The sequence below is a fragment of the Desmodus rotundus genome, chromosome 4 (genome assembly GCF_022682495.2).
Source record: "Desmodus rotundus isolate HL8 chromosome 4, HLdesRot8A.1, whole genome shotgun sequence".
Classification (NCBI taxonomy): Eukaryota; Metazoa; Chordata; class Mammalia; order Chiroptera; family Phyllostomidae; genus Desmodus; species Desmodus rotundus.
Genome location: NC_071390.1, coordinates 12,362,922 through 12,390,358, shown reverse-complemented (window position 1 = coordinate 12,390,358; position 27,437 = coordinate 12,362,922). Strand labels below are relative to the sequence as shown.

The window sequence follows — 27,437 nt, the reverse complement described above, 5'->3', positions numbered from 1 at the left end:
AAATACTAAAGGCTATTTCCAGAGTAGTCAACAGCTGACCTAAAGAAACAAACAAGGAAATGTATTCCAAGAAATGATTTCTCCTAAACCACCTGCCCTGTGCAGGGGAATGATAAACTAATCATATCTGACTGTCTGAAGTTCAGCTGTATTTTCTGAATAAAGGGACCTGTACTCTGTACCCTGCATAGGGCACAAAAGAGAAAAACGGAGAGGATCTTGGTTCAGTGCTTACAGTAGCTCGAGCACTGTGCCACATGCTTTTAAAATATATATAAAATCTTAACATTTGAAAAGATCCTGTGAGGCCAACACTATCCACCCCATTTTGAAGGTGAGAAGCCTCAAACTAGCCCAGGCCACTCAGTGAATACCTGGCAGAGCTGGTTCAAATCCAGTTACACCAGGAAAGAAAAAGATTAAAATTTTGTATGTTCACTTCTAAAGGTGATCAAAGAAGATAAAATTTATTAGCCACTTCCTCTCCCCCACACCCCAAAAATGTAATATGAATGAAAATATACCAAAGGCCCTAGGGTGGCCAGATACCACGCAGCAGGTCTAAGAGTGGCCATTCCCATTAGCCTGCTTATTTCTAAGGACTGTTGGGTGGGTGTGCAGGAGGACCTACCTAGTGTCTCCCGCTGATGACAACTTCATTATGGATGAATGAGCAAATCTTCCTGTAGCTCCTTGAGGAGTGCAAATGTGTCGGAGAAGCCAGGCTTTTGTTTCCTGATTTAGTGCAAAGGAATCTTCCCTGTTATCGCCAGGCAGGTAGGGGGAGGCAATGGGCGGGTGGGAAGCAAGGGGATTGTTTTAATGGTTGTCACTGTAGGAGGTCATAAGCTGGGCCGGTGACTGCGGTCCAAAAGTCAGGCAGAATTTTTTTTCCATGTTTTCTTTTGTTGTTGTTGCTATTGCTAGACAGCTGGAATGCCGAGGGCAGTTCTGTCCAAGCCACAAGAAGAAGTCCCGGGACTACCAGCTTCCTTGTCAACGTGGGGCAAAAGTAAAATCTATCCTAAGATAGAAGTTGGGGAACTTCCTGTTGGTTCACATTTCAAACAGAGCTTGTCCTTTAATCCTCTCACCCTGGCACTCAGCACAGAGGGAGCAGGTGCAAACTCCAGAAACCCAAGGAGAGGGCACTTTGCTGAGAACTGAACCAGTGACCTCCTGGCTTCCAGTAAGTACTGTTTGGCGTGATTAGTTTGGGTTCTCAGGGCAGTGGCGATCTGGAGGCTTAACTGGGCAAAATTGCTGGTATGGACTCTTTCTTCATTGCCTTTGTGGGCTGTGCTGTTGGGGTGGGGGGCGGGGGCGGGTGGGAATGGGACCTCTTGATATCACATTCATCAAATCCCAAATGACATGACAATAACCAGGTTAGGCAACCATGATAGTAGGTAGATTCTCCTGAATGAGATCAAAGAGCTTAATCTGAAAGGCTTTTTTGTTTGGAGGCAATGGCAAGAAATGCAAGCAGACCTATGAAGTGATTTAATTCTTTCTCAGCTAGGACGGAGAGAAAGAGGTTTAGACACCAACTCTCAAGTTAGAATTCTGACTCTGCTCCTTTTTAGTTATGTGATCAAAGGCAAATTGCTTAATCTCTCTGGTGAGTGTCCTTATCTGTAAAATGGGTATTGTATCATTGTAAAAAATAGTGTAAGCCTTATAATATTGTTATGCGATACATGTATATAATGAAATTTCATATATATGAGTTTGCTTATATCACATAAGCGTTGATATAATGCATTGCATAGAAATGCATATAATGGATTTCATATGTGTGTATATATATATACTAGATTCCATATATAACATAGCATTTATACGGGTAATATGAAATATATATTGTCTGCGAGTGAGCATCGGTGTGGTGCATTATGGCACTCTGCCGGGGAACCCAGTAAGCGCAGGTTCATTTGTAAAACAAGCGCTCTCATAGCACAGCTCTGAGACACCAAAGCAATAGTGTATGCAAACACACTTATAATTTGCAAAGGCTATACAAATCATTGTTTTATCAAGAAAAAGGGAATTTTGGCTTTGGTAACCAAGAGCTTGCAGTAAACACTGCTTGAAAATATCTCACTCTCAGCTAATCACTCGCATAGTCCTCTCATCTGATCTTTGAACTCCAGCACTCACTAAGCTCCATGCCCCATGGGAGAGGTGTACCATGTACACGGGTGGAGGGAAAAGTGATAGGCTGGAAACCACAGGTCTCTGATTCTGCTTCAGGCGGGGAAATCCCTAAAACTGGGAAGAACTTAATGGATTGGATGCAAAATCACAGGGATAAATTTTTTTTTAATGTCCATGTTTTTTGCGGGGAGGAGGAGTGGATAAAATTGAGGTATATTCCTCCCCTCATGCAGAACTGCTCTCCCAGGGAATGGGGCGGGGGAGGGGTGGTTGGCCTCGGTGGCCTGGTGCCTTTCTCAGGTGTTCCCGCTCATTGCACAGAGCTCAGTACGCCCCTTGTGCCGGGCCAGGGCCCAGGGCACCAGTTCCTCAACGTACACCTCGGGGTGCCCCAGAAAGGTCTTATTTGTTATTTCGCTTGTTATTTGTTTGTTTGCAGAGTCATTATCGTTAGTACATAAGGCTACCTCACTCAACAGAGAAAAATTGTCCTCTGGCCATGCCAGGGAGCTCAGAGTCCAGGAAAACCCACTGGGCTTCAAACAGCTCTCACGTACTACTAACAAACCACCAAAAGTAGGCTTGGAGAGCTCGTGCTTTTAACCTGAAGACTGTCATCTATGTTTTAAAAAATAGATAGATAAAGGTGTATAAATATGTAAATGTGGATGATTAAGGAATTGCTCTGAGTCATTTATGCCTAGGAGGAAAGAATGAGTTGAAGCAGAAGAAAAAGAGAAATCAGGAGGGAGGAATGATAACATGCCCATGAATGGCAAAAGTCCCTGGGCCTCCTTCCTGGGACTGTCCCGACACTGCCCTGTTCAGTGCTTCCTTCTATTGCGAGAGTCTTATTCATTCAAGATAATAAAAAAAAAAAGAAAAGAAAAAAATGGCCACTAACACATTCCTGTTCTAGAGACCTCACCTGCCCTGGGCCCTTTATCCTGCGGGATTCCCCATCTCCCAGGGCCAGTAATGGTCACGGGAGTGCTGGCAGCCTGTCCAGGAAAGCCATCTCCTCTCGGGGTCAGTTTCGCCGTGTCGGCCTCAGTCCCCAGAGTCAGGCAGCCTTGGGAATGGGCCACTCAGGTGACTGAGGCAGTTTAAGTACACCCTGGTCTTTGCTCTTAGGTTCCCTCTAGTGAAAGTGAGTTCCTGGCATGGGGAAGGGGCTTATCTTGGGCTTCTGCTTGGCCAGAAATGTTTCTCAGGTATATTTTTTCCAATGCATCCTGTTCTTATCTGCCCTTCTTGGTGTTGCTTCCTGCCAGGGGTTCTTTTATCAGGGCAGAAGCAAAGTCCAGGGAAGACAGCTCCATCAGTCATCCTAGCGACATCTCCACACAACTGCCACTTGGTGAGCCCTGCTTGGACACATCCTTGTTGCCATGGCTACCATCAGCCCTGGGGATTGGGGGAGGAGGCAGATAATCCATCTCATCCACGTTCATGGGCACCATCCTGATTCTTGATGATCAAGTGGCTAAGCAATGAAGCGCACTGTTTGGGGACTAACTACTCTTAATTCTTCTTTTTGTCAGGTGAGAGCACACAGCCACAATGGAACCCAAACCTGAGAAGAGTCCAGGTACCCAAGGGGCATGCTCTCAGAAGAACAAATCTTTTTATTGAAAATGGTGAACAATTCCCATCAACCTCACTGGGATGTGGAAGATGGTTTTAGTGGGGATAGCAGGTGGCATTCTGGGACAATGATTCTTAGTTTGGAGAAGGCAGCAGAGGCTACTGGATTCAGTTAACTATTTTGTAAGAGCTCACCTACCTAGAACCTTGGCATTTTCTGATTTTCATGGGCCGATTTTGTTCCGTTTATTTCATGTTACATAGTTGCTGGAAGATGGTACTAACAACAACAAGAGCCCAGAGAAGACTGGGGAAGATTTCCTTAATTTTATATGAAATTTCTCACTTGGAGAAACTGCCTAAATTGTCATCAGGGCTTCTTATGAGCACAGCTCAAAGTGTATTATTCTCATGCTCATATTTACATAGTTCATTGCAGATGTGTGATTAGAAGACCTGAGTTGAGGATGAAATCATACAGAAATCGAATTCTCTAATTCAATTCAAAAAACATTTTTGCATATTTATTCAAAGCACCTGTCACTACCAGTAAGTCACTGTGCTTCATACTGCAGAGGACATACAGATTAACACTCAAGTCATTGCTCTCAGTGAGTCTATAATTTTGGGGGAAGTTAAGAACACGTGTGCAAGTCACTGTATTGGGAAGTTAAGATAAGAACACACAGCCAGCCTATGCCAGGAGCCACCACATGCGTGCGCAGTGCTGTGAGCGCCTGAGGAAGAAAAAGCACAGAAGCAGCTGTGGGAATCCAGAAGGCTCGAGGGGGAAGGCATTTAGCTGGACCCTAAAGGATGTGTGGGGCTTTAGAAGAGCTTAGAAAAGAGAGTGCATCTCCGCGGACAAGGATGGCCTGAGCAAAAGCAAGGAGTGGGGTGAGGCGGGATGTGTTAAAAGCAGAATGTAGCTATTGGGTAGGAGAGGAGAGAGTAGAGGATGAGGCTGCAGAAATGTTGCACTATATTGGGCCAGACTTTGACCTCATATGGCCAGTAATGCTTGAAGCATTTTGTGTGACACACGAGTGTGACCAGATTCACATTTTATTTATTTTTTTAATTTTTCAGCTACAGTTTATACTCAATGTCACCTTAATAAATTCAATGAAATAATATCATAATACATATGTATATAGTGCTGGGTGGGTCCTGGAAATATCAGGGGAACACACTGTAAAATACATGATTACATAAGTACTATGCTGTACACCTGGAAGATCATTATTTTAGATTGGTCATTTTAAAAAAAATTGGGGTATAACTGACATACATTAAACTGTACATATTTAAAGTGTACAGAGTGATAAGTTTTCATATATGTACGTAAAACCTGGGAAAGCAGCACCACAATCAAGAGAGTGGACGTAGCCATCACTCCGGGGAGTTCTCTTGTGCTTGGCTGGGATCGTTCCCTCCAGCACCAGTGTCCCTATGGCTCTGCTTCTGTGGTTCTAAGTTCATTTGCATTTCCCAGAGTTTTACATACATAAATCACAGGGTATGCAGCCCTTTGTTCCCGCTTCTTTCACTCAGCATAATCCTTTTGAGATTCATCCCTCTTGGTGCATGTGTCATTAATTTGTCCCTTTTTGTACAGAAGAGTATTTTACTGAATAGTATTACATGGATATGCCACAATTTGTTGATTTTCTTTTTGCTGCTCCCAGTCTTTGCCTGTTTACACAAGGAAAGCTGGTAAACGCTTGTGTAATGTTTTTTTTTTTTTTCTGAGAGTATATTCTTTACCTAGGAGTAGAAGGCTGAGTATGTAAGAAGATGGTTAGATTCTTCTTCAAATTTGTTTTAAAACTGCTGTCGAGGTATAACTGGCATACAAGAGGCTGATACACTTAAAGTCTACCATTGATAAATTTTGAGATATATATACACCCATACAAACATCACCAGAATCAAGATAATGAACATACCCATCAGCCCACAAGTTTCCTTTCCCCCTCCCTCTCACCCTTGCTTGCACCCACTCACACTTCCTCAGACAACCACCAATCTGCTTTCTGTCTACAAATTACTTCACATTTTACATATATTTTTATGTAAGTAGAATCACACATTATACTCACTTTTGCCTAGCCTCTTTCACTCCACATAATTCTTTTTGAGATTCATCTGTGTCGTTGCGTGTATCAAGAGTTCATTCCTTCTTATTTCTGAGCAGTACTCCACGCTATGAACATATCACAATTTATTAATCCATTCACCTGTTGATGAATACCTGGGTAGCTTCGGTTTGGGCTCTTTTGAATAAAGCTCCCATGAACATTCATGACAAAACTTTGTATGGTCTTAGAGCCCTTGACTTAAGAGTATAATAGCTCTTTAACTTTTTTCAGGAAAAAAATATAAGGAGAATAAAATTAAGTGTTTTAAAGCGAACAGTTTAGTGGCATTCAGTACATTCACAGGGTCGTGCAACTACGACGTCTAACCAGTTCCAAACATTACCGTCACTCCGAAGGGCCGCACCTACACACCGTTTCTCCCCCTCCCACTCTCCCTGCCCCCAGCCTCCATCAACCACAGTCTGTACTCTGCCTCTGGGGGCACACCTATTGTAGATATTTCATATGAGTGAAACCATGCAATATGAGACTGGCTCGTTCACCAGGCATGTTTTTAAAGTTCATCCACGTTATAGCATGTATAACTACTTTATTCCTTTTTAATGGCTGAATAATATTCCATTCTATGGATAAGTCACAATTTGTTTATCCATTTATCTGCTGATGAACATTTGGGATGTTTCTACCTTTTGGCTATAGAAATAGTGCTACTATGAACATGTCTATACATGTATTTGTTAAAATATCTGTTTTCAGTTCTTCGGGGTATACACCTAGGACTGGAGTTGAGTGATCCTATGGTATTCAATGTTTAACTTTGAAGATCCGCCAAAATTTTTTTTCACATTCTTCCAGCAGTGTATGCGAGTTGTAATTTCTTTCCATCCTCACCAATGCTGTTTTCCACTTTTTTGAAGTACAGCTGTCCTAGTGGGCACGAGGGATTTCCTCACAGGGGTTTGGATCTGCTTTTCCCCAGTGACTAATGTGTGGTTGCCTAAATGTCTCTTCCAGCCCTTTGCCCATTTCTAAATTGGGTTGTTTGTCTTTTGTTATTGCATTGCAAGATCCCTTTATATATTCTGGATACTAGAATCTTATTAGATATGTGACTTGCACATATTTTCTTTCATTCTGTAGCTTGCCTTTTTACTTTCTTGATAATGTCCTTTGGTGCACAAAGGGTTTTAATATTGGTGAAGTTCAATTTACATAGTTTCTTTAACGCTCATGCTTGATGTCATATCTAAGAATTCACTGCTAAGTCCAAGGCCATAAAAATTTACCCCTATATTTTCTACTGCAAGTTCTATGATTTTAGCGCTTATAGGAAGGTCACTGATTCATTTTAAGTTATTTTTTGTGTACAGTGTGATATAGGGCTCCAGCTTCATTCCTTTGCATGTGGGTACCCAATCATTCCAGCACCACTTGTTGAAGGGACTAGTTTTGGTGTCCATATTGAAAACCAGCCACCGATGTATGGGCGTATTTCTGGACTCACAAGTCTATGCCATCAGTCCATGCACTAGCACAATATGCTTTGATCACTGTAGTTTTGTAGTAAGTTTTGAATTTGGGAAGTATGAGTATTGCAATTTTGTTCTTCCTTTTCTACATTGTTTGACTTTTTAGAGCCCCTTGCAATTCTGTGCGAATTTGAGGTTAGGCTTGTCCAATTTGGCAAAACTAGTTGTTGAGATTTGGATGGGTTGTTTGGTTGTTTGATTGCATTGGATCTCTGTGGATCCACGAAGCACTGCCTTTGCATCTTTGTCAAAAAATCAGTTGCCCATGCATGTGTGGGCTTATTCCTTGAGTATCTATTTTGTTCTATTGATATATTTGTTACCTTTATGCCATGTTGTTTTAATTGCTATAGCTTTATAATAGTTCTTGAAATCAGGTACTGTTAGTGTTCTAACTTTGTCTTCTTTCAGAGTTATTTTTGCTATTTCATATAAATTTTAGAATCAGCTTGTCAATTTTAAGATTCTACTAATTTTTCAGAATGTCATCAGAGACTTCTAAGACCAAACTTTCACAAAATATTGACATTTACTGAATCCTCTAAATTTAATACCACCAGAAAGTGCCCTTATTATAGGCAGATTGAAGACAGGTTTATGAAGGGGGACCCAAAAAATGAGAATTATCTTCTGGAGGGCAGGCCCCTTGCAGTATAGGCTTTCCCTGCTAGGTGAGTGTTCTAGGAACCCATCTGTATCAGTGTACCAGCTGGTGTTGCTGTGAGAGGCTGCATTCAGTTTCAGTAAATTTTTTTTGGAGACTCTTTCAACAAGTTTGCCCACTTCATGATGAGTGATTTACAAGTTCTTTTCAGAAATTTACAGGGAACAAACTGAGTTTCTGTTTGTGAACATGCCCACACCGCATGTTCAGCAGTTTTTGACCAAAAGTGACATGACCGGTCCCCCACCTAACCCTCAGTATTTACTCAATCTTACCCCGAGGGACTTGTTTATTTCCCCAGATGAAAAAGTCCTCCAAGAGAAATGTTTGCCAATGTGGAAGAGGTGAAACAAAAAACAGCAGAAGCACTAAAAGGCATCAAAATTGATGAATCAAAAACTATTTTGAGCAGTGGAATGGAAGTCTGGATAGGCGTATTGCATCAAACGGAGAGCACTTTGAAGGCAGAATTGTTGCAAAAGGAAGGGAGGGAAGGTGATGGCGGCGGCCCAGGCACCCCTGATTCTGTTTTCACTGGATAGAAAGCTCTAATTCTTTAGTGAAGGCTGCCTTTTCCCAAACCAAGAACAAACTGGAACTATGGTCTGGAGGTGAAAACAAAACCAAACTTAAAAAACATTTTTTTTAATTTTAACACTAGCTGTGTTTTTGAAATAATGAAAGTAGTTTGTATTACTTGCAGACATATTGGAAAACAGAAAAAAATCAAAACTGCATATAATTTCTACACTTACAAAGAAGCATTTAATATTTTGGAAACCCCTGTAACCACTTTTGCCACCTCATTTTCCACAACAGGTGGTTTTGTTTTTGGTTGTTTGTTTGTTTTTTAATAATCTTGCTCCTGTGGCTGGTGCTTCAACAGGAAGACCAACTTCTAGAGAGCCAGCAAAGTGCTTCAGAAACAGGGAACCCACACTGGCTGGTGTGGCTCAGTGGTTTGAGTGCAGGCCTGAGAACCAAAGGGTCACTGGTTCGATTCCCAGTTGGGGCACATGGCTGGGTTGTGGGCCAGGTCCCCAGTGCGGGGCATGGGAGAGGGAACCACACACTGATGTTTCTCTCCCTCTCCTCCTCCCTCCCTTCCCCACTCTCTGAAAATAAATAAATAAAATCTTCAAAAAATAAAAAGAAACAGGGAACCCAATAGGTGTGAGCTAAATCAAGGTGCCTCTAAATGTCAGGTGAATGAAGGCCCTCGCTGTGGGTGAATAAGAATCACACACTTTGTCTTTGGGCCCTTTGTTTTCCTGGCCTATTACAGAGGTTTCGTTTGTTTGTTTGCTTGTTTTCTATAACTGAATATTTTGAAAACTTCCAGAAGTAAACAGTGTTTTCCAACTGAAGCAGTTCTTTTCAGAAATTTACAGGGAACAAACTGAGTTTCTGTTGACTTTCTTTTCTCAGACAGACAATTTCCATGTTATGAAAATGGAGTCTGCAGACATGAATACTTTATTAAGTCGCCACCACCTCAGCTTTTCTCCTCAGCAGTGAGTATTCCCGTGATTTTAGCAGGCCTCCCAGCAGCCTCTGAGCAGTTTTTAAATCCCTTCTCTTCCTCTGAGATTTAACTGAAATGCAAAGTACTTTCATTTTTTCAGACCTCTTGGAAAAAGCGGTTTTTTATTCTGTCAAGGAGTGGGGAAAACGGCTTTAATCTTTCTTATTACAAAGACCACCAGCGCCGAGGTTTCATTAAAATTGATAGGTAAGTATCCAATTGAGAAAAAGTTTATAACAACAAATACTAATATGTTGCATGCAAATTGAAATTTAAATTATTGTTGAAAGAAGCAAGGGCTTCATACTTATAATATTTGTTGCTGAAAGAAGCTAAAAGGGGGAAATTTTGAGTAAAAGATAGCTAAATAATTATTTCATGTTGTGTATTCCAGTGGTAAATTATTAATAAGCATTTAGTTACACAAGACTTTATACTTAATTCATAGATGAGAGAGAGCAGATGAAATTATCATTTCATAAAGCCAGGATAGACTTTTAAAAATATTTAGATCAGCATTTTTGTCTTTAAGGAATTAAGTACACACACAAAAAAACATTAGAAAACATGATAATTTGTGGACTCAAGAAACCACCTAAAATAGGAATTTTTGAACTAAGTTTCATGCTGAAAAAAGTATTTGATGAACCAGATCTAAACTTATTTTCTGAAATGATTAGATAATTTTCAAAACATGGAACGAGAAAACCAGAAGTTTTATTCAATTTGAATCATAACGTAAAACATCAGTCAGTTTTCTTCCTCACTTTGTACTTGCATCTGTGTACTTCTTTATGTCTACATCGGACAGCAACTCTCACGTGGAAGTTGGCATAAGTAGCCATGAAAAAATGCAAGCTGTAACTAAGATGTTTAAATGCCGCCCCGATGAGGTGATGTCCATCAGAACGGCCAGCAGAGAATACTTCCTCATCGGCTGTGACAGGTGAGTGGTAAGCCAACACAGTGTCTCTTGACTGCAAAACAACCAACCAACCAAAACCATTTTAAACCAATAATCAGTAAACATGCTTACAACATAAACCCCGGCTCACAACCTTAAACACCATCTGGGCAGTCTCCATGCTGTGTTCAAATATCCTGAAAAGTCACAGCCTGCGTTTCCTAGGGCTGCCATGGCAGGGCGCCCCACAGGGAGTGGCTTAGAACAGTGGGAAAGGATATCCTCTAGGTTCTGGAGGCAGAGTCTGAAATCAAGGTGTCCCAGGGCCATGCTCCCTCTGAAGGCCCCAGGGAAGACCTGTCCCAGGCCTCTCTCTCTCCTAACACCTGGTAGGTCCTTGGCTTGTGGCAGTAGCATAATTTCAGTCTTCACATGGCCTTCTCCCTGTGTGCGCGTGTCTCAGTGTTCAATGTCCCCCTCTAGAAGGACACTAGTCATGTTGGATTGGTATTCCACCCTACATCAGTAGGACCTCATCTTAACTAATCCCATTTGCAACAACCTGACCCAATTTCCAAGTAGGTCACGTTCTGAGGTTCTGGGGATTGGGACTTCATGATATGAATTTGGGGGGGATGCAATTCAACCCACAACAGTCACCATCAGCCCTGATGCATACCCTGCAAAAGAAGCAATGTACAAACATCTGTACAAGCTACATGTATGAGGGGAAGGGTGTGGTCATCCCTGAGTGGGGCCTCAGTTTTAAGAAGGTGCCTCGTGGATTCGTCCTAGATGATTATCTGCTTGACAGAGAGGCTAAGGTTGGGCGAGGAAGCTGCACGAAGGAGGCAGCGAATGCTAAAGCCAAAGGGTGAGGAGCCTCGATCTGCTTCAGATCTACCCAGAGGCAAAAGGCTTTCTTCTAAACTGTCATGAGAGTCAACAGAAAAGAAAAGTGTGATTTATATAAGCCTTTTCAAGCACATCTGCGTAAACACACACATCCTGGCGAGGGAGGCACACCTGGATAGCTACACAAGAATGGCGCAGACAGGTGCGGGGCTCGCTTAGGAGCACAAAGGAAATCAGTGTCAAAGCAAAAGCTTGGAGCCCTGGGATTACTCCTGTTATTTCCTACACTTCTTCCCACTTCTCTGAGCTTCCCTCACAGAGGTGGCATGAGGGTTAATTCCAGTGTGTGAGTGTGGAGGTGGTAAGGAGCCAGAGGGGTCATTCAAACTACAGAGAGAAAAATCCTTATTTCCCGGGTGCCTGCTCTGACTGCCTGTTCCAACCTTAATAAAAGAATCCTTCTCCAGTTCAAAAGGAGTGAAGGCGCTATTGTTGCTACATGCCAGCTGAAAGTTTATTCCCATCAACAGGGAGAAGATTAAAGACTGGGTCTCCTTCATGTCATCATTTTCCCGGGATATTAAAGCAGCGCTCCCGAATACAGAGGTGACTCTCCATCACTCATAAAATAACAGGGCACCTGCACACAGCCCTCCTTTCATACGGGAACAATGGTAGCTTTTTTTTCTCCTTAGCAACTGGCATTAATACAAGGAATAAATAAGTGCGAAAATGTACATCCTTGTTATTTTTATGATTAACAACGGGAAAAACACTTTTGTGCTTTGCAAGAGAACTAAAATATAGACTCTTCAGATTTTCATTATTGAGGTAAGAGGAGTGAAAATTAACTGTGGCATTTTTAAATAGTAGCTGAAACGACAGCATTTTCCATCATTGTTATTCAAGGTACCTAACAGCTACTTTTGAAGTGACTAAGTCTAGGGTGGTTTCTATAAACATGCTTTTCATTTATCTTGCATTTTCAATATAATGTCTCTTTAAGGTAAGGGCTAGTGACTTCAAGGTTTTTTTGTTGTTGTTTACTTCCTAAGAACCTTTGCTCATTCACACAAGTCCTTTTGGAGGGCAGACCATAAATGAAACTGTGGCGTCTAGGTTTTGTTTTGACATAGGTTGTTCTATGCTTCCAACTAAAGCAGGAGGAAGGGAAAGCAAGTTATTTCTTATACGTTGACTTGAATTATTAGAACAAAAGGGTGGGTACAAAAGGGTACGGTTGAAAAATAAGTTGAGGGAAGTTCAGGGCATCTCTCACAGCCATGATGAGTATTGTCGAGGATTTGGAAGCAGGAGAGAGACAAGATCACCCCCTGCCTTAGTGAGAGAGCGCGGTCCAGCAGTACAAATGTTAATGGTGAAAGACCAGAGGCAGGGAGCCCAGGAATGAGGCTGTTGTCTCATTCCAGACAAGAGATGGATGGTGTCCTGACTCCAGTATTTCTTTTTCACAAGCAGGAGAAACGCTCATTGGACAATACCAGGCCCTCTTCATACCCCGGCCCTCTCCTGGGTTCTTCCAGCACATCGGAGGCTGTCACCTCCACCTCACCGAGAAACACTCTTCCAGACACGGTGAGCAGCCTCGCCCCATCTCTCTCAAGATGGAAGTCTGCTGAGGGTTCGAACATCTCTCCAATGTTCTAGACACCTTTCTCAAACCTAACCCAGCACAAGAATGATCCTTAGCCCCACTGTTGATCCTATGGTCCGTCTGTTGGCCAGACCACAGATGAGCCTTACTGCTTGCCCTGCCCATCTCTAAATGGATTCATTCATTTTGGATGCTCCTCAATATACCCCTGGGCATGTTGGGAGGATCCCCCTTCCCCGAACTAAACAAAAGCCTGGCTGGTAACCTTGACCTTCCTTTCACACACAGGCCATGGATTACCTCTGTAAAAAAATTGCCAATATACCACTTGATTTCCTGCCCTATCATCTGGACTCCTCAGGCAAAATCAGAATTTTTGTTAATGTTCTTTATTTACCCAGATCAGTCTGGCTTCTCCTTGTGTGTGTGCACGCACGTTTGATTTCATCTTCATTTCTAATGAAGTTCATTTGAAGAAAGATGATACATCTGCCCCTTGAGAATGATTTGTAATTGTAGTCTTGGCTCTCTAGGATTTGCAATCTTTCCAAGTTTGGATATTATGAATAGATGGGGTCAGTGTTACTTTTCTTCTGCCATAAATACTATTTTGTACCTTAGAGATGTAACCACGGACTTTCCCTGCTCCTTGAGTACCAGGCACATCTTAATATGGCACAGCCTCCTGTTCATATCTAGTTGGAAGCTCCCCAACTATTTTAAAAGCATTTTGTGGGTTATCAAGCTCACCAAGCCAAAACCTCAGGTCATGTTTGTAGGAAAGGTGACAGGACACAGGGCTGGGAAGACCGACCCTTTTCAGTAAATGCCCCTTGTTCTTCACTCATGATACCCCCACCCCCAGAGGCAGTGCCACTGGCTGTCTCACTGTGTATACACTATGTATTCCAATCTGGTGACGTTTTCGATCAGTTCCAGCTAAGAATACCATCTGCCTTGTTGTTGGTGGTTTTATTGTTGTTGAAATTAAATTAGATCCCTTTTTCATCCCCAACTCAGCATGATCTGGCTCCACGGGCATGGAGCTGCATAAACAGACAGAAGGACGTATCTTAAATGCATCTGTTTTTTAAATCACTTGGTTTCAAGAATTCCCTAGAGAACATCTGGGGTCTTTTCAAGCCCCTGTGTTCTAAGCCATTGTTCTTGGAAGAAGTAAATTGTACTATTTTCCTGCCACGCAAAGCAGCTACATTGGTAGAGTACCTTGTATCTGTTGGGGAGGGAAGGCAGTAACTGGTTGAACCTAAATCACCCTGAAGCCTATAATTCTACTGTCACGTGATCAACACTACCAAATTGTCTTGCTATGAACACAATAGAAGCATGTGAGCAGAGCACAAAAGAGAAATATTGGGCAGCAAGAGGAAAGTTGCAATGCTTTAACTCTGGGCTAATAATTACCTTCTTAAATGGCACTGGGTGAAAACTAGAAAAAAGAGGGAGGTGGGGGACTTTGGCAGAGCTTAGTGACTTAGAATACCATCCCCTGAGAGAACCACTTGCTCAGAGTTACAGGTCCCCCTGGTAGAGAAAAGCCTGAAAGATGAGCTTATATTTTTACATTATCAGGAGTGACCCAGATTCAAGGTGCAACTTCAAGGGTGGGATTCTGGATGTAACCTTGGAAGACAATCTGAACCTATCAATCCAATTAACCTATTATGGTCTTCCCAGAAAGTATGTGGTTTAATTTTGTCTCTTGCAAAGACAAAGGAAAACACTAATTCTGTCTTCATCTCTTTATTCAGCATTTTATGGAAAAAAGTTCTCCAGGACTCAGACAAGCTCATCTACCACATGACTTCTTGCCAGAGACCACGCAAGACACAGAAGAGAGTCACTATGTCAGCCCTCAAAGTATTCTTTTAGAGGTAACCTCTTCCACTTATTAATCATTCATTCCTTCTACAAATATTTGCTGAGCCCCTGCACTGTTCCTGAGGCATGAGCCCGGTTCAGTGGGACACTGGGCCAGTGAATCAGACACAGGTGGTGTGCTCAGTGTTGGCACTTGAATATGAGCCAGGCATGATACAAGACAGAAAGGGCTCCATGCCGAAGAAAGGTGTTTATAAATTGCCCTGAGTGCACGAGGGGTGGGAGGCAGGAGGGGCTGACTTCCAGACAGAAGACCAGAGAAGGTTCCAGGGAGATGACATATGACTTTTCTTGATAGGCAAAATTTGGACTTGGGTGGTTGACTTGGGGAGTCTTTCTGCATTCTGGAAAGAAACAATAATATGAGCACAGGTCATTGGGTGACAAATTGTGTTGTGTGTATCAACTAATCTATCAATCCATTGGGACTTTACTAGGCATGGAACTTACATGGAGTTCACAGTCTTACCAGTTATCACATGATAAGGCTACCCAAGAGGCCCGGTCAAAGAGCTCTGGAACCAACAGAAGAGCAGAGAGTTGCTCTCTCCACTGGAGTCAGGGAAGGCTCCAGAGACAAAATCACCATCTGATAGGTGTACACTGAATAGTTCAGTTGAGCTGCATCCTAGAGCGAGTGAATGGCATAGTGCGGAATATGACAGACAAACAGAGCCAGACCACGATGGGTCGTGAATGCCCAGGAGACTTCATTCTGTAGTCAGCACAGAGGCAGCGATGGCTTCTGAGATGGGAAGTGGCAAAACCTGAGTTATCTTCCAGTACCATTAACCCAGGAGCTATATTTGAGGTGGATGACAAAAGAGAATGGAAATGGAAAGTAGGAAGGCAAAATTAGAGAAAAGGGCATTCAGCATTTTCCAACCTGGGAGCTTTCTACAAGACGGTGACAAGTGTTCACATAAAAGAAGCATTCTGGGATCAAATAAGATCCAGAAACACCAACTTAAAGTAAGTTAAACAGGCTTCTTCACTGTAGAATTCTCAGAGCCTTTTGTCTGCAGTGATACATTATAAATACCCAGGTGGGATACAACACCCAGCATTTCCCAAGCTCAGTTGACCACAGGACGCTTCTTTCACCAAAATATCTCCATGCTAGTGTTCCCTGGGGCACACGATGGCAACCAGTCTTGTCCGACAGTCTGACCAACTAGTCAACGGTCTGCGCAGTCACTACATGCCGAGCATTGACTAACTATTTAATGGGATGGAAAATGCAATAAGGCAGGTAAAACTAAGCCAACAGACCTTTTTTTCAATTACAGTTTAAATTCAATGCTATTTTGTATTAGTTTCAGGTGTACAGCACAGTGGCCAGGCAATCACATACTTTACAAAGTGTTCCCCCCTTTATTTCAAGCACCCACCTAGCACCGTGCAGAGTTGCCACATTATTGTCCAGATTCCCCACCCTGCAATCCACATCCCTGTGACTGTTCTGTAAAACTACCCATTTGTGCTTCTTAATCCCTTCCCCGTTTTCATCCAGCCCCCAACACCCCTGCCCTCCAGCAACCATCTCTGGATCTATGAGTCTTTTCTATTTTGTTTGTTAATTTCTTTTTACATTCCACATATGAGTGAAATTATGTGGTATTTGTCATTCTCTGTCTGACTTACTTCACTTAGCATAATACCCTCTAGGTCCATTCATGCTGTTGCAAATAAGATTTCATTCTTTTTTATGGCCAAGTAGTATTCCATTGCATATACGTACACCGTGTATACAACTTTTTTATCTACTCATCTATTGATGGGCACTTGGGCTGCTTCCCTGCCTTGGCTATTGTAAATAACATGGGGGTGTTTTATTCTTTCGAATTACTGTTTTGGATTTCTTCAGATATACACCCAGAAGTGGAAGTTAAAAGACCATTTAAAAAATTAAGTACAAAACCGTGCAGTAGAAGTTCAGAGAAGGGAGAGACTGGCAGTGGCCACGGTGGTTGGGGGGCACTGTGGGACCTCAGCCAGGCCTGAACACAACTTCGTTACGCAGAAGAGCAAAGGGCCATTCCTGGGGAAGGAAGCAGCATGAAAATGGGCACTAGAAGAGCACCATTTGCAGAGGTGCAGTGGGGACACTGGCTTGACTGGAATGAACTCTTCAATTATGGGTTGATGCTTAATTTGTTAGATAGGCAATAGACAGCCCTTGGGGCTTGGAGCCACCATTGCCCCAAATGGCTGTCTTGGTTCCCAGGGGCTTGCTGAGAACCTCACCAGGGCAGCATTTTCTAAGATCCTCTACAGCCTACAGAAGCCACTTGGCTCACCTGTGAACGTAGCAGCCTTAGGTCAACTCTGCATTATATGGTGACATGATTTCACAGTAGCGCTGGTTGGGAAAAAGAATTCATGTGCCTGCTAATGAAACCGAAAAATAAATAGCAACTTAGTCTAATAAAACACTTTGCTTCAGGAGCATGGGGAACCCAGGAGAAGAAAAGGGACTCTAAGTGTGCTTAAAGCTTGGCTGGATCAGTCCCTCAGAATGAGCACCGTGGTTCATCCAATGGTGGATGCACTTTCTAGTTCAGGGCCCAGAGCCAGCATGTGAGGGGGAGAAAGGTACCTGCCTTATGGGGAGACTCGCATCCTTACATTTACTCCTCTTGTCTATAGCTGGATAATATCATTGCTTCCAATGAATCTGATGAATCCCTTGTACCTGGTAGTCCAGACCAGGACTCCAAGAGACTTGAGCATCATTACATGTCAATGAAATCCTGGTGAGTAGAACTGCCATATTTAAAATTTTTATTTTAGCTAATATACCGTTACAGAAAATACCTCTTGAAATATTAATACAAAAGCATTATCATAGACCAAATTCTATGCATTGTTTGGTAACCTCAGAACAAGAAAAAGTGAGAATTGGTTTCTCTCCCCACAGAAAACCATTAATGACACCCTCGGGACATTTTTCTGTCTCCTGGGGAAGTTATTTTTTACTTTGCATTTAAGTCTCTCACGCTCTCACTTCTGTCTCCCAACCCTCCCAATGTAAAGGGTTACTTCGACTCCGTATCCACTTTTAGATGGAAAGTTGGTTGGATGAGACTCTGTGACTGTGATTTTGGTGGTTGGACATACTTCAACATCTTGTTAGCATTCACATGGCTGTTAGGTGCTTAAATGTGAAAGTCGTAAATAGACATGCTAAAAAAGGGTTTGTGTTCACTTCTTATACTTTAGTTTGTTCAAAGACACAACCAACGAGTCTGCTGATAGCAAAGAGGAATCCCGGACCGTTCCAGAGACCCAGAATGGGGAGCTTCACCTACAAGAACAAGGCTCAGGGAGCGACTCTCGCCTCTCACCTGCCAAAACAGAAGCCCAGACCACCAATGACAAAAGGGGGCTGGCCTCCCTAACTGTTGTGCAACTGACAATACTGATCAAGTAAATTTCACTTTCTCAAACTCCGTGGGCACTTAGAGCAAGGCAGGCTACCTTATGTACTCAGAATTCAAATTTTAAAGCAGTTCCTAAAAATCTCAAGGTCAGCCAAGAACCTGACCAGCTTCCCCTTCTCACTGATGTGGTGGCCAACCACAGCGAGCAGCCAAGTTGGGAGCAGCACAGTCCCTTGGGCTGTGGGTGGTATTTTCAAATATTTTTTAAACATTCTCCCTTGCTAGTCTTTCAGGCCTAGATCACACTGGTCTGGGGAGCATGTCACCCAACTTTTACCGTAAAAATTATGGGCATGCAACTCACAAGAGGTTTGCTTCTAGACTAGGGGAAGGAGGACATTTAGGTGTTAAATGATAGCAAGGGTCTTTGGTGAGACTGTTCTCGATTTTAACTCTTCTCAGTATCGTCTTCTAGGAATCATTTCCAGCTGACAAATGTGCAAACTGACCTGATACGGATAGCTATAGAATCAACTCAGTCCATTTTTAATCCCTTCTCATTCGCCTTCCACCCACTACCCCATCCCAAGGCGGAGGGAGGGCTTCCGTGGGTACTTTTCAGTGACTCAAATTCATAGTCTTTTCTGAATGTTTTAGATGCTCTTTAACTGGAAAATGCCATCTCATAGGAGGCCAGAAAGTTTACCCAGGAAGCACAGTGGACAGCCAGAGACAGTTGCCTGATCTGACTCTTACAAATGCTTTATCTCATAGTAACATTCCTGATGAAAGCCATGTGGAGAAGCTGAATGTGTTCCTTTCTCTTTCCGACATCACCAATTATTTGGCTCTCACAGAAGCTGCAGGGCGGATATGGTAAGGCTGGAGGCTTAATGGGTACTGATTATAAATTGGGTTGGAAGATACGAAGACAACAATTATACCTTGAGACACTGTAGGTGGCGAAACCTACTGGAGATACTGGACTGTTCTTTTGCTGTTGGTAGCAGGTCATTGGCTGAGACAGAGAAAAGGGTATGGTTGCTGTGGGAGAGTCAGCAGGGAGGTGGGTGGGTAGAAGGGGACCCGAAAGTCCAGGAAGGAGCAAATTTCTGATTGTTTTCAAGGTGAGGAAAAGTGGGCTGGAATATATATGGTCCCAGGAAATTATCCCACTCGGTGGGCAATGAGCATTTGTGGATGAATGAAGTTAGCAGAGCTGGTAAGAATCTGAAGTCTAAAAGGATGGAACGTATCAGCATCTAGACTTCCAGACACCAGCTAAAAACCTGCTGGTCGGGGACGGAGACAACAGACTTCGTGACAGAGAATTTTCTTGAAATAATCACTGTTTATTTGATTCTAATTCTCGTAAAGACTTTGTAGCTCATTTTGATGGAAGATTACGTTTTTACAGGGGAAGAAAGCCCTTTCATGTAAAGTAGACGTTTCACCCCAATTGCCTTGTAAGTCCTGCAAGGGGCGGGAACCACAGCCTTGCAGTTTCCCACATTTCACACAATCTAAGACTCAACAAGCACTTGACTAAAGCTGGACTTCTCTGCACCTGGGCTTTCTCACTCATTCCTTTGTTTATTTGTGCATCAGAGAGTCATTGCATAATCACCGTGGGCTGCTCGCTTTCAATAAATACTTTTTGAGCCCCTTTTGTTTACCTGGAGTTATGGGCTTATAAGCAGTTTTTAAAAAGGTGGTACCATACTTCTGGTGAAAAAGACAGCCACATAAACAAGTGAATACGACATGCATTTTACGTGAATATACAGTAAGTGAGGCGCTCACACAGCACAACAGAAGCCTGGGGGTGCGGGAGGAGCAATTATTTAAAGTAAGGGACGTGGAACCTAAGAGGGCTTTGTAAGAAGCTTTGGAGGACAGGTCAGGCTCCCACAGTGCTGAGAGAGGAAAGAATGTTCCAGACAGAAAATGGAGTCCAACTACTTCGGATGTGGTGCCACACAGCTGAAGGAGCTAGCGGGAGTAACTACGGGATAGACTACAGTGCAGGGCCCCATCCATGTCCCTGTCCGCGTCCTGGACCGCCAGCGAGCACGGCCTCACAATTGCTTTGGATGCTGTATTCCCCTTGCAGTGTGGCTCAGTGGGAAGGCCCCCAGCGCCTGGGATGCTTATTTTTCCACGGAGATCACATTTTGGCTGTGAATGACCTGAAGCCACATGGCTTGGAGGAAGCCTTCTTGTTTCTTAGACGGTCGGTCCAGAAGGAGGTAAGTCCTGCTGATGGGCCCCGCCCAGGGCAAATCGATGCCAGAAGGGGCAAGATCAAGGTCTTAGACGGAGTCTGAACTGTACTCTGAATGCAACTGAGACTCTTCAGTCCTCAGCCACCAAGTGAAAATAAGAGAACAAGAAGTGTAAATAACACTTCCTACAATATGTGTAAATAACAGAAGGTTATTTTAGGGCCCTTTCAAAATACCTTTACATAAAGTAATTTTGGAGAGAGCACTGGGCTGGGAGGCTGAACAGCTGGCTTCATGGCCTCAGATGCAGCATGATGTGGCATCGGGAGCTTGCATCAGAATCAAACTGGCTCAGGGCTCGCATCTCACGTCCCTTAACCCATTTTTGCCTCAGTGTTCCCAAGTGTAAAATCAGGGATCATGATAACATTAGTCACTGGTGAGTTAAATGAGGTAATATATCTGACGTCCTTCCAGCAGCGACTGGTCCACATCGAGTGCTCAGACATGGTTCTGCCTATTAGGACAGCCTCCAGACTGTTCATCCGTTCCCTTGTGCAGCCTTATTTCTCATGAGCCACCTGACCTTAGGAAAATCACTCCTTCTCTGGGCATCAGTGACTTCTCTCCAGTGAGAGAGCTGGTTTTCAAACGGTGGCCCCTGAAAATGACAGGAGGAGAGGAGAGGGAGGGGCCGGTATGGGGTTTCAACCAGAGCAATCTACGTTTATCATTTATCTTTTTTTACGTGTTGGCCTTTCCTCTTAGCTGTCTTTGAAGAAACAATCTGTTGGCTTAAAATTTCTGCCAACCCCTATATGGGATGACATCTCAAGTTTCTTCTGGCTCTGAGAGTTTATGATGATATGTGTCTTATCTCTTCCACATCACACAATAGCTTTGTGTGATGTGGTTAGACAAACTATATTACCCCTGTTATCTAAATGGGAGACTAGTAAGGATGAGTGAGTTATCTTAGATATATAACCAGTTAGTGGGAAAGCAAGGACTCATTCATTCATTCATTCATTCATTCACTGACCATTTATTGAACATCTATCTGTATGCTGGCTACTGTGCTAGGTCCCAGAGCTATAAGACAGGCCTCAGCCTGAGCTTAAGGAGCTCACAGATCAGTGGATAAATCAGACATCTTATATGCTAATTAGGAAATGCTAGTTAGGATACAGCATGTGCCTTGAGATGTGAACAGAGGGCCAGGCAGCATAAAGGAAGAATGGAGTAGATCCACTTGAGGGAGGCCAGAAAAGTGTCTCAGAGAAGGAGATGCTGAGCTTGGGTTTCGAAGACCAGGGCAGGCGTTTGTGCAGTGGAAAAGAGGTCGCTTTCAGGGGCCCAGTCCCACCATCTGATCACTATATTTCCTCTGTCAAAGACCCGTGCTGGGGACAAGGGTTCAATATAACCTTCTGAGCCTTTTGAAAAGTCACCAAACAATGCTTTGACTCAAAGACCCAGGCATCAGCTCTGAAAGCCAAGAGGAGGATTTTGGCCTGGGAGCAGATCCAAGAAAAGGATTTTTGCCTGGGCGTCTAGATTGTAAAGTCCCTTGCCTGGGAGGGGCCGGCAGCATTTCTCCTGTGCCCAATCTGCCTGTCCTTTTCTCTGGGGAACAACTGGAGGCCTTTGAGAAATCTGGGGTATTCACCAACATGATTATCTTGGACGGTCAAAAAAGTCTCCTTCCTTTCTTACCCCACCCTCTTTGACTTACTTCTTTATGTTAAGAGGGATATCCAGTCTTTTTTTAAAATTCAAACTTCTGGACTCTGGAAAGGAAAAAGAATGTTGGAAGAGGAGAGATGTGGACTCAAAGGCAGGGCAGCCATGGGCCCCTGTTGTTTTAATTATCTGAACAAGGCAAATCCACCCTCCTTCCTTGAGTGGATTAAAGTAGGAGTTTGAGGTGGGGATGGGTAAAGACAGGAGAAAATGTGAGAATTTAAAAGGAGGGGGAAGAGATGCTAGATTTTGCTGGAGACACATCAAACTTCAATTTTCTTGCCATTTTGTCAGGGGCTGGTTCCATCAGATGGTTCAACTCTTTAGTATCCAGAGGCTTTTTCATTCTTGGTACAAATGGGCCTATCAGGCACCATGCCATTTGGAATCTGTCCTAAAGGCTCCAGAAGGTGGATGCGAGAGAATAAAAATCCATCTCCCACCTCACTATGCAAGTCATCTTGGCTTCTTCTGCCCAGAGATTATAGTTCATCACAGGATTCCTTCCATGCCAGCTTCAAAGTGTGTGAGTGAGGATGGACTGAGGACAAACAATCCTAAGGATACTATTTAGTCATTTAACTTTTTCCTTTCTTGTGTTTTAGAAAGTCAAACTCACCATTGGCCGGATCCAAAATTCAGAGAGATTCCATGCTATAGACTGTACCTGCCCCTTAAAATACCAAAGTGCCGTACCTTTTCAACTGTCTGAACTGGAGAGGGCGCTGAAGAGGACTCCAGCCATGAAAAGGGGTCATCAGAAAAGTACTGGAAAGTAACATGCTGGGACCCACTGAAGGGGTGAGGAAGGGACCCGGGCTCTGCTCTGGGCTCTGCCACTTTCTGCTCTGTAATACCAGGCAAATCAGCGCACCTCTCTGAATTCCCCCGTCTGTGTCCTAACAATGGGGATGATGATGCCCGTGCTGGCTATTGCATCAGACACATGAGGAGGGCTGTGTGCAACAAGAACTATGGCACACAATGAACCCATAAGACCTTATCTCAGACTTGGTCCCAAACGCCACAGACCCAGATTGGGTAACTCCCTCATCAAGATGTGCTGTGTGTTCTGTGAGGTCGTGGTCCACACAATCCCTTCTTTGTTAGGGAACAAACAGTTGGAAATACCCATTCAGGGAAGGCAAGATTCCCGGGAGAGATGGGATACCATGTCGGCCTTACTGAACACCTCCTGCTCCTTGTCATGGCTGGCCTCCAGCATGCTGAGACAAAATGCAACATGCCCACAAGAAAAACAGTAAAGAAGACAAGGGGGGGGATAAAAGTAAACAGCATGCTGAGATGGAGTGGCCCCTTGGGTTCAATAAATATCTCGCTTTTATTTAAAGAACCAGTAACTGTTATAGAAGTTAAAGAAGTTTTAGGTTATATCCAGCAAAGATCTGCTTGCTCTCTAAGTAATAAGAGAACTACTTAGCACTTCTATATTTGGAAGGTCTTAGTTAACTGATGCATTCACTAATTGATCCTGGAAGACCAAAAGAATCCGATTTTTTCCATACATGGGAAAACAAGGGCAGAGAGCTAAAGGATTAACCCAATCCAGGAATGTCAGAACAATGGAACGGGGCTTCAGAAAATACAGGGTGGGCAAAAGTAGGTTTCCAGTTGTTCGTATGGAAAATAAGATAATTAATTAATAATAATAATACGAGAGTAAACTTTTTGCCTACTTACAGCTGGAAACCTACTTTGCCCACCCCGCATATTCCGCTGGGTTGTGATTTTGCGTGGGAAGGAATCCAGGCCTCAGATGTTTAACTATGTGCTTCCCTCATGGCTCCCAGTTTCCTGACTGTTCAGCGGCAGAACCGAGAATCTAAAACCAGCTCCGAGAAACAGATGTCTGATCCTCACGCTGTATTTGCATTTAGATTTGAAGAGACCTTCAGCACATAGAAGAGACATTCAAATACAGTTTTCTGCGATCCAGATTGTGCAGAAAGTATTAACATTTTTCATTTACATGCCTTACTGGTTTTTTTTTTTTTAAAGCTAGAGTGGAGTTAAGACTCTTTTTTTCCAGTTTTACTGAGATGTAATTGACATGTAATATTGTATTAGTTTAAGGTGTGCAACATAATGATTTGATATATGTACACGGATCTTCCTTTCTACTTCTAGAAATGTATCTTGCAGAAATACACAAGCACACAAATATATCTGTAAAATGATGTTCATCGTAGCACGGTAGCATTGTTTGTAATAAAAAAAACCTTTCAGGGATTATTTAATTATGATGCTTCATATAAACGAACACTGAAGATGTTAAAAGTTTTGCACGCGTGGTTTTGGAGAGGTGTTTACATTAGTTTAACAAGGAAGAAGCGAGTTACAGTACTGGAGGCATTATATCGTCCCCTTTTTGCAAAGATACATTATTGGTGTTTCTGTGTATACAATTTTCCCAACCTTAATTAGGGAGAGAAATCCCTACCTCAAAGGGTTGTTGTGAGGTTTAAATGGACAATGTGTTAGGCACAGCAGCTAACACATTGCCTGACGCGTAGTAAGCTCTCAAATAAGCGCAGAATGAGTGTCAGTTATGCTGCTGCTGTTCTGACAATTCTCGTTTTTAAGTCTAGAGGAACATACATCAAATTGTTAGTAAGAATCACCTCGGAGAAGTATGACTGGGGTGGGCCATGGGGAGAGGCATTTCTGTAATATCTGAATTTTTCTTTCTTTTTTTTTTTTGGTAATGAGCATATGTTGCTTTTATAAGGCAAACTAAATAGAAGTATGGAAAATCAATAAATATATACACAGATATTGTAAACCTGCTTAAGTGAGAAGCTAAGCCACCTCAGTGAAGGAAACAGAAAACCATCAAGATAAAACTGCCCGGCAGCCAACAATGGGGCCAGAGAAGAGGCTGAAGATGAAGGTGTTAAATCACTTACAGGCCCATGGACAGGCTGGGAGAACACCAGCCGCTGGGCTCCTAGTCTCTCCTCTTCTCCATCCACCACTATGAGGGCAGCAGCCTGTTCTTAGCTCCCTCCTAATCCCTGAATGGTCTGTCTGCCGAGGAAGCTGCTGGGTGCTTGTCATGAGGACCCTGTTTGAAGGATTCTCCCACAGGAGAGGTTCGTTCCCATAAGGAAGTCTCAGGGCAGATTCCAGAGTCTCCCATCCCAAAGATTCTGATTCAGCAGGTCTGCCGTGGGGCCCTGGAATCTGCATTCTAACCACCACTCCCAGGTGATTTGACTGCAGGTGGACCAGGGAGCCCACAGTGGGGTGTCATAACCCAGGCCTGGAAGAAGCAAGCCTTCCTGACTCTGTGCCTTAGAGCAACTGGGGTGCAGAAAGCCTGAGGGTGGAGATGGTATCCTGGTGCTCTGGCTTCGGGCAAAGTCTTTTCTGCAGGACTGTTCCTCATTGTCCTGTTCCATTTCCCTGTGCCTCTCCCCTTCCTCAGAGCGGGAGGCCATCCCTCTTCCCCAGGATTTAATCTATGACTCAGCCCAGTGGGTCCCCCTTCCTCCTAGCAATGACAGTGGCCCCAAGTAAACATGGTGACTGAACTGGCCCAGAAGTTGGTAACCGAGGCATTTTTCCCAGACCCCCACTCTGGGCATCTATTTCTGTGACTGGCTGAGAGAGCTTGCAGATCATCTTGTTGAGAGGGAGGGTTGGGTCTCCTGGGCAGGATGAAAGGCAAGGGTTAACTCGGCATTTCCTAGTGAAGCTGGGCTTTTAGATGTGCGAGAAATGTGTTTTACTGAAAAACTTGTTAAACAATCTGTCAATGAAATCTTTGTCTAATGATGATGATCGGGCAGGATCTCGGGGCCACTCTCAGCGTCAACTCTGGCTAGATGGTTCTAGAAAACCAAAGGTGGTAGTGAACTTCGCACTCACAGTACTGAACGCTGGAGCGGGACTGCCGAATCTGGCAGCCACTAGCTGCGTGTGGCTTTTTAAATTCAAGCTAATTAAAAGTCAATAAAATGTAAAATTTACTTTCTCAGCTGCACTAGCCACATTTGAAGTGTTCAGTAGCCCCATGTGGCAAGGGGCTACAGCTTTACACAGCACGGATATAGAATATTTCATCCTCACAGAAAGTTCTAGTGAACGGCACGTCTCTGGAGCGTTACCCCCCCAAGAGGGAAACAATTTACATTTGCCTCGTTCATAAGCCTTATTCTATCTTGATAATGTTTTCAAATAAAATATTCACATCAATGATTCTGCAACATTTTTTTGAATGGGGTCAGATCTGATTACCTTAAAAGCCATGCTTGGGCCTTTTACAGATAAGCCGTTTTCCCAGCAATTCATGGATTTCGCAGGAGCATCAGTATTGACTTAGGAGTGGTTACGAGGATGCAAACGAAATACGAGATCTGAAGCTCTTTAACAAGAGCTTATGAGATGTGAAGAGGAGAAAAATGAGCACGGTCTCTCGTTCACCTGCTGTCATCTGAGAAGGCACTATTCTATAAGTTTAATTACACTAATTATAATCTTCCTGAAATCTGTTAACACTTTCTTGTCTTCCTTCTCAGAGACATGGCGATGGGCGTTACTGTGCCACACGGAGCATTTCTTATGCAGGGCTATTCCCCGCACCCCCACCCCCATCAGTGACCCTGGACTGCTTTCGCTTATGCTGCAGGCCAGGGAAGCAGACGATGCAGCTTGTCCGCACTGTGCATACCCCGTGAGCGTGGGTAGAAGAGGTGCTCTGAGTAAAGCTCATTCATTTTTAGTACAGGGTTTCCATGACACTGAGTTGGGTGCTCAGTTATGTGGACGGTGGTGTGGGTGGTATTGGCACTTATTTGCATGCCTCTTGGTTCTCAGGGGTGCTCTGGATAGGTGAGACCACTAGAGAAATGAGCGGGGGCCAAGGAACATTGCTCTATTAAAAAATGAGAGAAAACTACCCAGCTTACCGTGTGACGATAGCGGAATGTAGAGGGGAAAGAGACCAAGGGGCTAATTCTGACTGGCATGCAGGTCTTGTAAAGCCAGGGCTATCGCTATGCCCATTCTTTCGGATGGAGAAACTAAAGCACAGAGAAGTTCAATAACCTGCTCAAGGCTCTAGCCAGTAAATGACAGAGCCAGAACTTAAGCCAGGTGGTCGCCTTCGGAGGCCACACTGAAAACTTCCCCCAAAAGAAGGTGGCTTGAGCTCCGGAAGAGTCCACAAGGACAGTGATGCAGACAGCAGCGAGCATGGAACATACTTTCTATGGAAAACAAGG

The 27,437-nt window shown here is 43.5% G+C and overlaps 1 protein-coding gene across 4 annotated transcripts; it reads left to right on the top strand.

The window, feature by feature from the left end:
- Positions 1–220: 220 nt before the first annotated feature.
- On the top strand, positions 221–26,397 carry PLEKHS1 (pleckstrin homology domain containing S1). Of its 4 annotated transcripts, none has more exons than XM_045191651.2 (16): positions 221–334; positions 928–1,189; positions 3,432–3,517; positions 3,702–3,748; positions 9,468–9,553; positions 9,665–9,771; positions 10,376–10,510; positions 11,854–11,929; positions 12,800–12,919; positions 14,711–14,833; positions 17,490–17,596; positions 18,063–18,269; positions 18,998–19,099; positions 20,337–20,472; positions 22,797–22,992; positions 23,895–26,397. In XM_045191651.2, exons 4-15 carry the CDS (start codon positions 3,721–3,723, stop codon positions 22,968–22,970), a joined length of 1,401 nt encoding a protein of 466 aa, XP_045047586.2. In that variant the 5' UTR covers positions 221–334; positions 928–1,189; positions 3,432–3,517; positions 3,702–3,720; the 3' UTR covers positions 22,971–22,992; positions 23,895–26,397. The 4 variants fall into 4 exon arrangements, with proteins under 4 accessions (XP_045047586.2, XP_045047585.2, XP_024411451.2 ...); XM_045191650.3 differs by having other exon boundaries at positions 222–334; positions 24,003–26,397; XM_024555683.4 differs by having other exon boundaries at positions 225–334; positions 12,803–12,919; positions 22,797–26,397.
- Positions 26,398–27,437: the final 1,040 nt, after the last annotated feature.

What these genes read in the sequence shown, in the direction of transcription:
- PLEKHS1 (XM_045191651.2), top strand. Translation starts at nt 3,721, where the DNA reads ATGGAACCCAAACCTGAGAAGAGTCCAG. An exon ending in CAAACCTGAGAAGAGTCCAG is followed by an intron (nt 3,749 to 9,467) that starts GTACCCAAGGGG and finishes TTCTTTTCTCAG; the next exon opens with ACAGACAATTTCCATGTTAT. An exon ending in GAAGCTGCAGGGCGGATATG is followed by an intron (nt 19,100 to 20,336) that starts GTAAGGCTGGAG and finishes TTCCCCTTGCAG; the next exon opens with TGTGGCTCAGTGGGAAGGCC.